Below are 15301 nucleotides of genomic sequence, written 5' to 3' on the forward strand. Positions count from 1 at the left end.
TGAGAATGAAGAGAGTGTTATTAATAATTCAGCTGAGGCAGCAGGTGTAAACCTGGACTATGTTGGACAAATTGTTCCTAAATGACAGTTGTACACCATAGAGAGAGACAGCGCACTGGGGTATTTTCAGCACTGAACACTTCTGCCAACACACTCATCCCTGAAATAGCCATGCGTTTAAAAGAATTTCAGATTGTAAACTGGGCCACAGTGGCTCCTCTGCTGTTGCTGAATTCTTCATATTAGGTGCCTGACTGTAGCAGGTCTCTCCTTCCAGTTTTGAATGAGGTTAAACACCACGCCTACCTCACAGGCTGTTAGGGGAACTAAGCCATCATCCACGCGGTCCTGGCACACAATAGGAAGATACCTGTGGATGTCAGTCACTATTTTGACACATCGGTAGATCACCCCTCCAGTAGCTCCAAATGCCTTCTTTTTATAGCATTAAACCATCAATAATTTCTTAGACTGTACATGATAGTCAGTTGTTACCAGCCTGAATTGTCTACAAAATGTTTTCCCTGACTCTCCCCAGCTTCAGGCACCATCAAAAGAAAATATCGATGTGAAATTGTTTTTTGAAAGTGTTAAGCATGGTCGCTTCAAGTCTGTCTCTGAGACAGCTTCCCAAACATGGTTCCCCCTCCCTGCCAATCTCTGGGTCCCCTGACATTCTCTCCTTTTTGTCCCGTGTGTCCGAGTGTTCTTAGTAGTTGAATGCACATACATATCCTCCTCTTTTCCATGGTTCTGTGTATATGGAGTTAAATCTCTACTGGACATATTCCCTATATTTGTCCCAGTCCTGGGGCTTGAACTCAGGGCCTGGATACTGTCTTTGAGCTTGCTCAAGGCTAGAACTCTACCACTTGAGCCACAGCACCACTTCTAGCTTTTGTGTATGTGGTTCTGAGGAATCGAACTCAGGGTTTTATGCACGCTATGTGAGCACTCTACCAGGAGTCCACACTCCAGGCTGATCCGTATTTTTTTTTTTAATGAAGAGTAAATGGAAACAAGAAAGCCTGCCTTTGTGCTAATGCTAACGTTAAACTTTCCAAATTATAAAATGTTCTTAAAGTATGCCAGCAGTTGTATTTTTCATTCATCAATTAATCTACTTTCTATGGAATTAATTAATGCTTTGTTGTTGTTTCTGGTTGTGAAGTTTCAACTCAGGACCCAGAAGATGTCCCTGAGCTTTTTTACTCAAGCTTTTTTGTTCTCACACTTGAGCCACAGCTCCACTTGGCTTTTTGATAGTTAACTGGAAATAAGAGTCGCACAGCCTTTCTTGCCTAAGCTGGCTTCAAAATGTGATCCTCAGATCTCAGCTTCCTGAGTGACCGGGATTACAGGAGTGAGCCTGCAGTACCTGGCTTATGTGTGTTCATTCACTGCATTCGCTCAAACGCTACACAGTATAGCCACGAACCAAGATCTCTTCTCACACCTCGTAAGTTGAAGCTTCTTGGGACTCCGGGATCCTTGGTTCTCTCGCTTTATATCATCTTGGGAAGAATCTCCGGTATGCAGTGCTTCTTCCAGAAACCTCTCCCTTGTTCATCAGTGTCATGCCATGACCCTCTGTGTCCATCTGTCATGGGCTCACTTGCTGACACCTGGTCTAGCTCTACTGAGAACATCTGAACCCTTGATAGAATTGCCTCCCAAAGACTGCTTAACTCCGATATGCCTTCTTACTAAGATTTTTCTTTGAAATATGCACAGATAAAACATGGCACAAAAATAGGACAGACAGCCCTTCCCAACCTAGCGCCCAGCTCTCCTCCAGGAGAGCCCAGAGTCACAGAGCACACACCACTCACACAATCTATATAATACATAACATATATATACATCAATGTATAAATATATATATATATGTATGTTTATGTGTAATATATGCTTGTGTTGACAGGCAGAGTCACTCGGCCACAGACCTTATTTGCACTTCACTGTTTTGTTTTGTTTGCATGCACCATGTATCTTCTAAAACCAGTTCTCACACATTCAGCCTATGTATCACGTCTTTGGATTGTGGAATGCACTCATTTCTTTTCTCAGAATGCAGATATATCCAATGCAGAAGAACTTTGCTCCACTTCACTATGAGATGCCTGATGCTGACGTTGATATTAACCATCCGGGAACTATTCTGGCAGCTGGGCCTGAACGACAGTACAACTTCTCCACTGTCACCTCGCTAGTAACTGAAGAAGCCAATATTCACAGCAGTCTGTAAAAGGGGGTCTAGGATTTACTTCGTATCTATGAGCAATCAACAGAAAGTCTCTCCACCTGTTCAGGGATTGTTAGAAATGTGTCAAACTGTTTGGGGGATCATGGAAGGAACAGAAGAATAGCGAGGGCATTCAGTAAATGGGGAATTAAGAAATGCTAAGTGTCTCCCAACATACAGAATAGTTCTTGTGGACTAGGTCCCACTGTGACAGAATCAGATACAGTAACTTCTCTGCTCTGCTCTTCTCAGCAAACCAAACAGATAAACATGAACTATTATTAAGAAGCAAACAGGTCCTGAAAGGATTACAGACCAAATGTAAACCAATCTCCAGATGTACATAGGAAAATGAAAAGGTTACTCTTTTAGGGAAACATGGATGGGATTCTGTACATCAAAACCAACTAATTTGATTTCCAGATACCTTTGAACTTCGACAGTTCTTGCTCCTTTTCTTGCTGAAGCTGCAAGTATTTCTGCTTGTGGTCATTGAAGGTCCTGCTGAAGTCTTCCCCTTGTCTCCGATGCTCCTCTTCTAAGTCGCTGTGCTGTTTCTTCAGCTCCTCGTGTTGACTCTGCAAGAAGAAATCTTGAGCAGGGCTTGCTCTGAGGGTTCAGAATCCCACCGCCTTCATGCCTTAGGGTGGCCTCTCTTTTGCTGGAGGGTAGGGAGGAATGAAGCAATGTGCTTCACTCTTTTGAGGTGTCAATTCGTATGAACAGTTTGGGAGTGAGACCCCAAGTCATGTTCCTTCACTTTGTCACAGCAGTGGGGACAACTACAAGTCATCATGAGATGAATCTGAAGAAATCCCCATGGGTGCAGTCACTATGTAGAGGAGGAAACTCGAGTGGCATGATTTCTACCCACAGACATGGAAGAGCTCCTCCTCCACTCATGAAACCTTCCCAGGAGCTCTGGACTACCCAGGTGTTCAAACGGGGTGGCTGCTAGGACACATCTCAGCTGCCCAAATCCAAAGAGAATTATAACTCTGAGGGCTGCATGTGCCATATGCAAATCTTCCTCTATACTTCAATTTTCAGGCTTGCTTATGACACCTATTATAACGTAAATTCTTTCTCTTATCACTGCTCCTTAGGGAAAATGGTGACAAGACAAAGTTTACACACTTTCCATGCAGATGTCATTTTATTTTCTCTTTGAGGATTTTATTTTTTTTTTGCCTTGAACTCATGACCAGAGCACTGTCCTTGGGGCTTTCTCAAGGCTAGAGCTCTACCATTTGAGCCACAGCACTGCTTCTAGCTTTTCTCTATGTATGTGGTAGTGAGGAACCCAGGTCTTCGTGCATGTTAGGCAAGCACTCTACCACGAGGCCAAACTCCTGGCTTTCCCTGAGGATTTCTGAAGTGTAAAGGAATTTAAACAAATACCAAATAGTTTAGAAATACTTGCTGTGTACAGCATAAGTTACTCTTCCTCCCAGCTGTCAGAAGTAATCCCCTCTCCTTCCTGCCTGTCTTCCTCCTCCCTTTTTTCCTTTCCTCTGCCTTCCTGACGCACCATAGTAAGTTTTACCCAAGGTCCAAGGAAGTAAACTCTTTAAACAGTAAATTGCATTTCTATGGGGGTTAAATGTACATTTACTAAATATGAGTAAAATAAAGGAAGCACTTTATGAATGTTATAGTCTGCAGTCTGTTTAAGAAAAAAAAGAAAATGCCTGCTGAAAACCACTGTCCGAAGTCAAGGCAACACAGTTTTTTAAAGAATGGAACTAAAAAATTAGGTAACTAAACAGTTCAATACATAAAAAATTGGGTATATTAAATGCATCCTCAATAAACAGGTAGTTAGTTGATAGGTAAGTGAAATATAACCATATATTATTTTTGGCCAAATACCTTCTAAAAGCCTAATTTAATTATTTTACAGGCCATTATTCAGTTCTCATATTACCCAACCCTTTCACTCATGGAGAACAATTTTAAATTACTTACTTTCAACATCTGATGTTGGACATTCAGTGCACTATATCTACTATTGGAATCTTGCTGTAAATTAAAAAAAAAAAGCAGTCACTGAAAGATAACTCACCTGGTTCCTTTACTAACTTAACGCAGTTAATACAAGATGTTTATTTCTCATGTTGTGTAAGCGAAAATGAATTCTGTGCTTGAAACTGGATGACTTTGTGGCCATCTCTTTATACAACTAAAGAAAGGAACCGGACATATCCTCACAGTTTGGATAAGTTTTAGCAATGAAAACACATGATGCAGAAAGACCTCCAGGATATTGAAACAAAAGCCATATAATGAATGATTGTTGTCCTTAATGTACTAGATTATCTCTCATCTCTTTTGCTGTCCCTTGGTTATCTCATATTGTTATAGTATCTCACTTTGTTATCTAATATATTGGATTTATTTGTATTTAGTTATTTGAAATTGGATAGGGAAGGGGGGAAAACCAAAACGGGGGGGGGGTGGAGGGGAGGGTAATGGGGACCAAGACATGTGAAAGGATATCAATATATGTGAATTAATGCACCTTCTATCTGGCAACTATCATGTAACCCTTTTAATAATTATAATAAAAAAGAAAAAAAAAAAGAAAACACATGATGCGGTGCCATCAAATGATAAACTGACATGACTCTTATAAATACTTTTGTTTTGGAGAAATGGAGGCTCAGACACAAGGAGCAATATCTGAGACGTAGTCAGGCACTCAAGACAAGAAGCAGAGGGACAGCCACCGTGGTCAGACCTCATAAGCATAGCGTGGCTTAAGGGAGGGAAGAGACAAGGTACTTTCTTTCCTTCAACCCTAATAGGTAAAAAGCCAGTGGGACTGCTTTACAGAATGGAATTAGGAAAAGATAAAGGATCTGCCATGCAAAAGAGTTTCATTGAATAACAGAGCTGGAGCCTGACTGTGAACCTGCACCACTGGCTGAGATCCTTGAGGAGTCTGCAGTTCACCTCCACAGCATCCGAGTCTCACCAGGACCCCAGGCCTGGGCCCAGCAGTGCATAGAAGAGACTTGCAATGGCCTTGCTCCCTTACTTTGCTCACTGGTCATTATCCAGTTAACTCTGATTCTTTTTTCATCACTAACACAATTATAACCCCAAAAGTACGGGTTGGATTTTGTTGTTGTTGTTGTTTTGTTTTACAACTACCACAATGAATTGGGTTGTTTATTTCTATTTTTTGTTTTATCAAGTTGTTTTTATTGATTTATACTTTAATTTACATAGAAATTATATTAGAACGGGTATAATAACAGTACATACAGTTTAGGTTGAGGTTTTGAAAGCAAGTAAAGACCTCCTAATAATTCAAATAATTGACATTGTTCAGTTTTAATGTACCTATGAATAATTTTTTAGCTAATGCTTATATATCTTCCCCTTCCTTCTTTCCCTCCCTTTCTTCCTTCCTTCCTTCCCCTACCCTCTTGCTCTCTTTACAGAAAAAGAAAGACATGATTTCTTTAGTTCATTTGGACTTTAAAAATGTTTGCCAATGTCAACATCATTCTTTTCTTCCTGAACTCACTGCTCAAATGCCTGTATATTAGGTCAGACATAACCATTGAAAAGATAAACACAGTAGTATATGCTATACAAAGGGGAGAAAACAAACATTTGAATTAAAAGCAATCTTCTCCCTACTGTTAATCACTATAGCTATTCCCAATGTACCATTATCATCAATTAAGTTAGCTTTCAAAAGAACAAAAGTTACTTTGGTGGCACCTTCCTACTAGAATTTTTATTAACAATAGACAAGCATGCCACCACACACATTATCTACTACATACACTGTCTCCTACAGTGATCAACAGAGTAAAAGAATTGACAAATATTTTTGTTTCCTTTCAAGTTTGAGGAAAACAAATTAAGAGGAGAAAAGAAAATAGCAACAGCAAAAACACTTACCCTTCCTTTATTTAGTGTTTCTTGTGCTTCTAATTTATATACAAGGAAATCTAGGGGAGATCAAATGAAGAAAATAGAATGCAAATTAACTTATCTCAATGCTTAAATGCCTAAGAGAACACGGGTTAGCTTTATTCAGACTTGCAAAGCTCTTTTTAGGTTTAAACCCATCAAACTGGTGGGGAATCTACTTTATCTCAATGCTTTATCTCACTGGTTAACAAAGCACTGCGAAACAAAACACTTGATACAATCTTCTTCCTTAGTTTTTAGCTTTAAATACTCTATCAATCAAATTCATGTTTCAACCCACTGATTAAAAATGGACTTAGAATATCAGTAGGATTAACTCTCCAGAATTAAAGAGGAAAAACAGAAATACTTCCAAAGTAATGTGATCTATGGTTGGTTACCCACTAGATGGCACACTAAAATCCTTCTGGACCTTTATAGAGAAAGAGGCATCTTCATGGCTCTGAAAACTTTATAATCCACTAGATGGAGCTGTAAAATCACTCTGCATTTGAGGCAAGGGAAATTCAATCCTCAAGTCCTTTGAAGGATCACCTTCACCAAGGCTCCATCTAGCAAGCACCCTCAACAGACCTGCCCAGCTCCTGCTCACCTGTCCCTTCTTCCACCAAAGGATTCAGACAGAAGCCCTAGCTGAAACTCGAAAGCACGTGAATAAGTGGAAATCAGAATGCAGATAATTTTCAATCACAATCTGGAAAAGACCCTGTGCTTTCCAGGAAAATCCTAGTACATAACAAGATTCATTATGACTTTAATACCCATGCTGAATGTTGCTTTCAAACTGAATAGCTGTAACAAATGAAAGCTTCCAGGCGATTAAAAACAAAAACAAAAACAGTGACTAATTCAAAAGATATAGTGTGGCCAGCTCTTCAAATGTGCATTGGTGTAGGTATAAAAAGTGCCATGTTGTGAACATGGATCGACTTCTCCACTGCACCTGTGCAGGTATGTTCCAGGTATTATTGAAGGTCCTATGTAATAGTCAGATGGAAAGCCAGTTTTTATTTCTAAAATAATATGCACAGGAGAATTCTATCAAGCCAGCACAAACAACACGAAGGACTTCAAGGCCAATCTGAATCAGAAATTATGGTTGCAAAGTTCCTAGTATATTTCTTAAAATCTTGTTCACTGTTCACCTGTAATATCAGCTTCAGAGAGCTTAGAGAAATATCTTGGCAAAAAACAGTCATAAAGCAGGTCCATAAAATTTCAAAAACAAAAAGTATGAGAAAACCACAGAGAACAAATGACATTACTCACCTTCCTTTGCTTTCTTGTGCTCAAGTCTTTCCTTTTGTAAGGACTTTTCTAATCTTGATCTGTGTTCATATACAACTGAGGAGGAAAGAGAGTTAAAATTTATCTTCAAAGAATAAAAAAATACTCTAAAAATACTCTAAAGTACAATTAATATCCATTTTCAAAGTAGGAGGAAGGAAGTTCAGGGCTCTTCTACAATAGCCAGCTACTAGAGGCTCATGCCTGCAGTTCTAGCTACTCAGAGGATCATGGTTCAGATTCTTCCTGGGAAGGACGCAGGGAACACATGAGATTCCATCTTCAGTTAACCAGCCAAAGGCACGATGGAGACATGGTTCAAGTGGTAGAGCACCATGAAAAAAAATGAAGAATCCAGTCAAGCAAAAATAAATAATAATTAAATAAATAAATGAGGTGGGCTGGAAGTCAAACTGCCATGGGCAGAAGGAGCCAAAGCGTGGGTGTCAGTTCTTGCTTCTTGCCTGTTAGTCTCCCTGTGAAGGCACCAATGCTAAAACCAAAGCAAGTGGAAAACAGGGGAGGAAGAACGAATATGAACAGGGAAGAAAAAGCAAACAGCTTAAAGACAGTGCCCAGGCCTGTGTGAGGGAGAAGAAGCCTTGCTTTTCAATGCATAGATGTTTTATTACACTGGACTGGATGAGATGTCACCATTGCTGAAATGACACTGCATTAATGGGGATAAGCTACTGAAAGTTTTCAAGTCTGAGAGAAGTCAGACTCCCATTCCCACTCTCCTTTTGCGCTCAGTTTGAATAGGCAGCAGAAGGTAAGGGAGCAGAGGATAAATTAAATTGTGGATGTTCCCTTTCAATCTGTTGGCTCAGCATTAGGTCAACTATGATCTCATTCCCTGGCGAGCTAAGGCAACCCCGAGTGTTGTTCCATTCTTTCTGCAGACCCAGGCTTCCCATGGCTACACCAATCTCATGAGTCATTAGCTGCCTGTGTATAATACAAACACCCCCCATATACACTCCAAAGTTGTTCTGGCCCCAGAACCCACCTCCCACCCCCATGCAATCCCTCCCTTGGCTGCTGAGGGGGTTCTCTGCCTCTCTTGTCCTTCCCACCATGGTCACAGCTGCCTGTGGCCAGTTCCTGCTGCTTCCTTCCCACACAGTCTTCTCCTGGATCCTCTATGATTTCCTACACTGCATCCAGCATTTGTCATCCAGTAAGCACCTCCTCTCCCCAGGCTTCCAGATGATCCCTCTCCGCATAGCCCTGCTTATATTTCTGAGCATAACCTTTGAAGCACCCGTAACCACTGGCCCGGCAAAGGGTGGAACCTGGTGGCCTGCCCACACCAAACATCTCTTTCCCATCTCCCCTGGCCAGGCCATTACTCCACCCCATTACAAGAAGTGTGTGCTACTTATAAGATGATCCTATTATTCTAAGAAGGGAATTCGCTACACCTCCACCTTCGTGGATTTTTACTTGACTTGGATAGAGGTGTGAAACTGGACTATTTGGTAGTTGTGTTCTACAAAAGCTCAGAAATAAGTCCCTTGTTGGTAAATTACATTTTCAACCACTTGCGCGTATGGAAAATAAGCCCCTTGGTCAATTTCTGAAAGCCTATGAAACCCAAGAAAACTTTTGGAGTTCTTATTACAAGCCCTCAGCCTGAATGACAGGAAAAAAGTCAGCACTGTAGAATGCACACGACTCAGCCCTGAAATGAGTGCTTACTGAGACTTTCACCTACATGAAGAGATCAGAGTATGGTCATGATGTAATCCCTGCACTGGGAAGAACCATCTCCTCCCCCAGTCCTCTCCTTATGAACCAAACAAAGAGTTTCTGCAGTATCAGTACACCTGTGCACTAATGGAACTTCCAGCAGCCTGGACTTCAACAAGCAGGCCCATCACGCCAAGTGAGGAAACAGGCACAGTGGATGTGACCTTGCTGAAACCAGGCTGCGATGGAAATGACAGGGTCCTTTCCCTCTGTGGATCCTGAATGGAGGTCAGGACCATGAGGGGAAAGTAAATTCAGGGGGGCAACACTATAGGTGATGAGGGTGGTGAAGATGATGACGACAATTATGACAGAATGACAAAGCAGCAGCACAGTCAAGAAGGGATACATGAAGGCTTGTTCACTACCCATCACCTCTAAATATTACACATTATCTGGGAAGGTACTAGATAAACGGGACAACAGAATTTACAGGCCGAGGGCCTGTGAGATTCTTTATACAATGAACCCGAGTAGCAGCCACTGGAATTGCACTGTTGCAGGCACATTGGTTCGGGTACAGGAGCTCAGGCTGAGGTGGCGTTTTGCTAAGGACACAGATCTAGCACCAGAAAGATTTCATCTTCAATCAAAGGGGAAATCCACTGGACTAAACAAAAAGAGGGGAGGTATAAGGCGTGTGGTCTGGGTTGGGAAGGAAAGAGGTTTTTCCATTCTATTCTCTGCCCCTTGACTGGTCAAGAAGACAATGTGTCAGCTGAGTAGCCATGGCTTACACCTGTCATCCTAGCTACCCTTGAGGCTGAGGTCTGAGGATCATGATTCAAAGCCAGCCCGGGCAGGAAAGTCCATGTGACCCTTATCTCCAATAACTTACTCAGAAAAAGCCAGAAATGGGGCTGTGGCTCAAGTGGTAGAGCTCTAGCCTCGAGCACAAAAAGGACGGCACCCAGGGCCTGAGTTCAAGCCCCAGGACTGGCAAAAAGAAGGAGAAGGAGTAGGAAGAAGAGGAAGAAGAGGAGGGAGGAGGGAGGAGGGAGAAGGGAGAGGGGGGAGGGGGGAGGGGAAGGAGGAGGGACGAGGGGGGAGGAGGAGGAGGAGGGAAGAGGGGGGAGGAAGAGGAGTAGGGAGGAGGAGGGAGGAGAAGGAAGAGAAGGAGGAGAAGAAAAGTGTCAACTGTTAAATCAAACAGCTATCTTTAATAATTTTACCCTCAGTGGGAGTTTACACATTCAACAGATGGACAGCAGTTTATCTGGAGCACCAGAAGATCCTAAGATAAGCTTTCATAAATAACCTGAATAAAGTCTATTCAATGCCTACACATCTGCAAGAATGCTCACACAGTATGGCCAGTATTCAAAGATCCTGGGTGATCTGTGATGTTATTCAGAAACACACAGAAGAGAACCACTTATTATAAGCTGTAAAGCCAGATGCAGGTAGTTTCTTTTCTTTCTTTTTTTTTCATTTTTTGCAAGTACAATATTTTAAAAAATATGTCATAAACAGGCATAAAAAACATATTCACAAGTCAAAAGGCAACTGTACCATTATTTGTATCTTACTCAGAACTGCCAGTGTCATTGTTACAATTCTACTCCTGGGTGATATAATGGAAGAATTCTGAAATAGCTGGAGGGTTGGAGGTGGTCAGCTGCGGGGGGGCAGGGGCGGGACAGGAAAGCAGGGAGCAGTGGGTGAAGCATTTCTGATGAAGTTCATCAGGCTCAGGGAAACAAAGAACAAAGCAACAAGGGAATGGGAAACTCAAAACTAAGGAACTAACATCTGGTAGAGAGTGTGAACACCAACACTGAAGATTCAAAACAGAGACGTGCCAGGCTCATGTCTGTAATCCTAGCTACTCAGGAGGCTGAGATCTGGGGATTGTGGTTCAATGCCAACCCTTGCAGGAAAGTCTCCAATTAATCAACAGAAAACCAGAAGTGCAGCTGCGGCTCAAAGTGCTAGGAGCATTACCCTACAACAAAAGAATTCAGGAACAGTGCCCAACTCCTGAGTTCAAGCCCCACAACGAACCAAAAGAATAAAGTAAAAATGACCAACAACAACAGGGAAAGAGGCAAGGTCAAGGCAAACAAAATAAGCACAGACTTGGTACATGGATTCAAACATTCTTTTTGTTTTTTGTCAGTTGTGGGGCTTGAACTCTGGGCCTGGACACTGTCCCTGAGCTCTTCGGATCAAAGTAACACCCTACCCCTTGAGCCAGAGCAGCAGTTCCCAAATGTTCATTCTTATAGTGAGTTGCTGAGCTTCTTTGTGCCTCAGTTTCCTTATGTAGTATGTGGTGATATTGACCGGGCCTTCCTCTATGGGGAAGTTAGCAGTCTATAAGACGGTTATTGGTTTTCTTTGAGCGTGTGTGTGTGTGTGTGTGTGTGTGTGTGTGTGTGAGAGAGAGAGAGAGAGAGAGAGAGAGAGAGAGAGAGAGAGAGAGAGAGAGAGAGAGAGAGAGAGAGAGAGAGTTAAAGGAGTCAACACTCAGTTCATCCCTGACTTCTCATTTGTCAACTTTACAATGGCACAAAAGCAATAGGCTTCTAGTGGAAATAGTGCTGTGACTTGAATTTCATCCAGCCCTGGTGATGTATGGGTGATAAATGACAGTCTCTTGTGATGCTGGTCCCTGCAGGACCCAGTAGCTGACTCAGTCACCCCCAGGACCTAGGGGTCCAGAACTAGACTCGATACTGAATTGTGCCAGTAATGTCCTATATTTTGTGAGTTGAGTATAATAAATGCATTCTCAATTTAAGATATTTTCAACATACTATGGGTTTATCTAGACATAACTCCATTGTGCATGAAAGAGCACTTGTATATAGAGTGTTTAGAACATATAGAGAACAGAGTAAGCATGGTGAAGAGCTTTTATTTTTTGGCATGGGTCTTGAACTCTGGTCCTGGGCTCTGTCCCTGAGCTCTTCAGCTCAAGGCTACCACCCTACCTGTTGAGCCACAGTGCCACTTCCAGTTTTCTAGTGGTTAATTGGAGATATGAGTCTCATGGACTTTAGTGCCCTGGCTGGTTTTGAACCTCAATCTTCAGATCTCAGACTCCTGTGTAACTAGGATTATAGAGGTGAGCCACTGCAGCCAGCTCTAACAAATGTTTTCTACAACCTAAGACGGCTTAAAATTGCTAGAGACGGAATCAGGAGATCTCTCATAAATCCTTCCAACTTGATACTTGAATCTAACAATACAAATATACTAGCAATGATAATGTTCACATGTATATGTACATATATATATATATATATACACTCACACAATAATACTGCTTCTTTTTGCTTAAAAAACCTCTTAAAAACAAAGAAAGCCTTCAGGTGCTGGTAGGTCATGACTGTAATTCTAGCTACTAAGGAGGTCTGAAGCCAGTCCAAGTAAGAAAGTCTATGAGACTCTTAGCTCCAATTAAAAACCAAAAAAGCCAGAAGAGGAGCTTTGATTCAAGTGGTAGAGTGCTAGGAATGCTGGCCTTGAGCATCAAAGATTAGGACAGCACCCAGGCCTTGAGTCCAAGATCCAGGACCAGCTCATGCCTTCATGCACGTGCATGTGCGTACACACACACACACACACACACACACACACACACACACACACGGCACACACACGGCACACAAAGAAAGCAAATAAACATCCCATGTGCCACTACACATGATAAACCTTTTTTTCCTACGAAGATAGAATATTGATACCCTTACAGTTCAAGCGAATTTCACAATTAAATTCTCCCTCCTTAAAACGAATTCTTTTGCCAGGCATTACTGTTTCTACAAGGAGGACTGCTAATCAATCCTTTGTCACTTACCTATTTATACTCTGCCGTCAAGGGCACGAGTCAAGATGAAGTAAAGAGGTTAGAATCTCTGCTGCAAAATGGTATAGAGTAATTGTTTTGTCTGTCATGGGGTTTGAACTCAGGGCCTGGGTGCTATCCGTGAGCACTTTAGCTCAACACTAATGTTCTACCACTTGAGCCACAGTGCTGCTTCTAGTTTTCTGGAGAGTCTCATGGACTTCAGTGCCCAGGCTGACGCTGAGCCATAACCCTCAGGATCTCAGCCTCTAAGTAGCTGGGATTATTGGTGTAAGACACCAGCACCCGGCTAATAGTAAATAACCGTAAAGCACCAAATAAGTCTAAGGACAAACCTTTAAAAAAAATAGTTCAAACTCTCCATTCACATTCTTCAATGCAGAGAGCCTAACGATGAAAGACTGCAATAAGAACCAGATATGAAAAAACTCATGATGAAAACATGAAAATCCACATTACTCATCTCCTGTCTGCTTGTCCAGTAGGGTATTTTCCATTCAATGAATAATGGAAAGAGTTTTTAGTTCCTCTTTTAAAAAATACGCACGAGAGTTTAATTCAAAAAACATTTCAGTTTCCTAAAACAATATTCCATTCCAACTCTGACTTCTGCCTGAAAGTCACAAAAGAAATAAATGGAATACGTTCATTCTGGATAAAACACACATCTGTGCCAATTCTGAGCAACCAGCTCCAATCATGAATTTAGAAGGTAACTTTCCAAAATTTTGAGGAAAACTATTTAAAGCTTTAATTTAAACATTTAATTTTTAAAGTTCATTTTGGTAAGATGAGTTCATATCCTTTTCATAATTAATTGTTATTTTAAGGAGGGTATAAAGGGAAGTCACAGTTACATAAGAATAAGACAGGTAAAGAGTACATTTCTTTTGTCACCCCGTCCCATTTCATTGAAAAGATGTCTTAGTATGGTAAGCCAAGGGAGGGCAATGTTTACTTGAACCAACTGCCTAAGGAGTTTCAGATGTGACTGCAACCCCATGCTTCACATCAAACAAAAGTCTTACAAGGCTTTCCGTTACCGTCCGTCCTGCTTCTGACCCCACCTCATACACTGACTGCAATATCTCATGCAATTTGCCTGGGGCCCCCAGTCTCCTCTCTGCATTGACGGATGTGCACATTTCTAATCACTATTACACCACATTGTTGGCTGTGTCTATCCGGGTGAATGGAGACTACCTTGACTTAAATACATTGCTCCTAGGCTAGACACCCTAGCTCCACAGAGGCTGAGGTCCAGAGGATTGCAATTCAAGGGCAGCCCCAGAAGAAGTCTGTGAGAAATCTCTGAGACTGTTTTCAAAATAATCAGCTTTTTAAAAGCCCAGGCTGGAGATGGGGCTCAAGTGGCAGAGTGTCAGCTGAGCAAGCACAAGGCCTACAGTTCAAACCCAGGTATTAAGAAAAATAACATAGCATGTATATGCATGTAGTCAATCAAACACCCATTTATTTCCTGAAAGTCACCTAGGGGAGATGTAAAAACAGCATTGTTTATTATATTCTCAGATTGGAGCCACCACTGTGTCTATTATGGCAAAACAGATACATGGAGGATGTTCAAAACATAAAATAACATTCAGCAATGTGAACCAACACAATAGAAGAGCGTGGATGAATTTTGTAAATGGAATACTAATGAAAGAAGCCAGACAGAAAAATGGTATACTTATGGAGTGATTCTATTTATAAAAAGCTTAAAACCCAAGCAAACCTCATCTATGGTGACAGAGGATGGGAGACTGCTAACACCATGCGCACAGGACACAAGGTCAGGCAATGTCTGGAAGTCAGCCAGCAGAAACACTTTTGGGTGGTGGCTATTTTTATTTCATTGTCTGAATGTTGGCATAGCTATGTGCTTAAAAATTCATTGAGGAGGGCTGGGAGCTTGGCCTAGTGGTAAGAGTGCTTGCCTAGCATGCACAAAGACCCGGGTTTGATTCCTCGGTACTACGGACATAGAAAAAAAGCTGGAAGTGGTGCTGAGGCTCAAGTGGTAGAGCTCTATCTAGCCTTGAGAAAGCCCAAGGACAGAGCTCAGAGCCTGAGCTCAAGTCCAGAACTGGCAAAAAAAAATTCATTGCGGGGTATCCTCATGCACTTCTTGGAATGTATAATTTGATTATCAAAACTATAAATGTAAGGAATCAACAACCCATGTATATAAAAATTATTGTCTTTGTTATGGAGAGTAAATATGTTAACAGTTAACTAAATAAGTTAAC

The 15301-nt window shown here is 41.6% G+C and overlaps 1 protein-coding gene across 2 annotated transcripts in view; it reads right to left on the reverse strand.

Moving 5' to 3' along the window:
* Golim4 (golgi integral membrane protein 4) overlaps nucleotides 1–15301 on the reverse strand; it is a 76588-nt gene that overhangs the window by 25210 nt on the left and 36077 nt on the right. For both annotated transcript variants that reach the window (XM_090338602.1, XM_090338601.1), the window contains exons 2-5: nucleotides 7466–7540; nucleotides 6164–6213; nucleotides 4214–4267; nucleotides 2673–2823 (exon numbers count right to left, since the gene is read on the reverse strand). In XM_090338602.1, the coding sequence (XP_090194728.1) occupies nucleotides 2673–2823; nucleotides 4214–4267; nucleotides 6164–6213; nucleotides 7466–7540 (330 nt within the window). The remainder of the gene's footprint in view (nucleotides 1–2672; nucleotides 2824–4213; nucleotides 4268–6163; nucleotides 6214–7465; nucleotides 7541–15301) is intronic.

This window comes from Megascapheus bottae, chromosome 1 (genome assembly GCF_031878675.1).
Source record: "Megascapheus bottae isolate mThoBot1 chromosome 1, mThoBot2.hap1, whole genome shotgun sequence".
In the NCBI taxonomy this organism is placed as follows: Eukaryota; Metazoa; Chordata; class Mammalia; order Rodentia; family Geomyidae; genus Megascapheus; species Megascapheus bottae.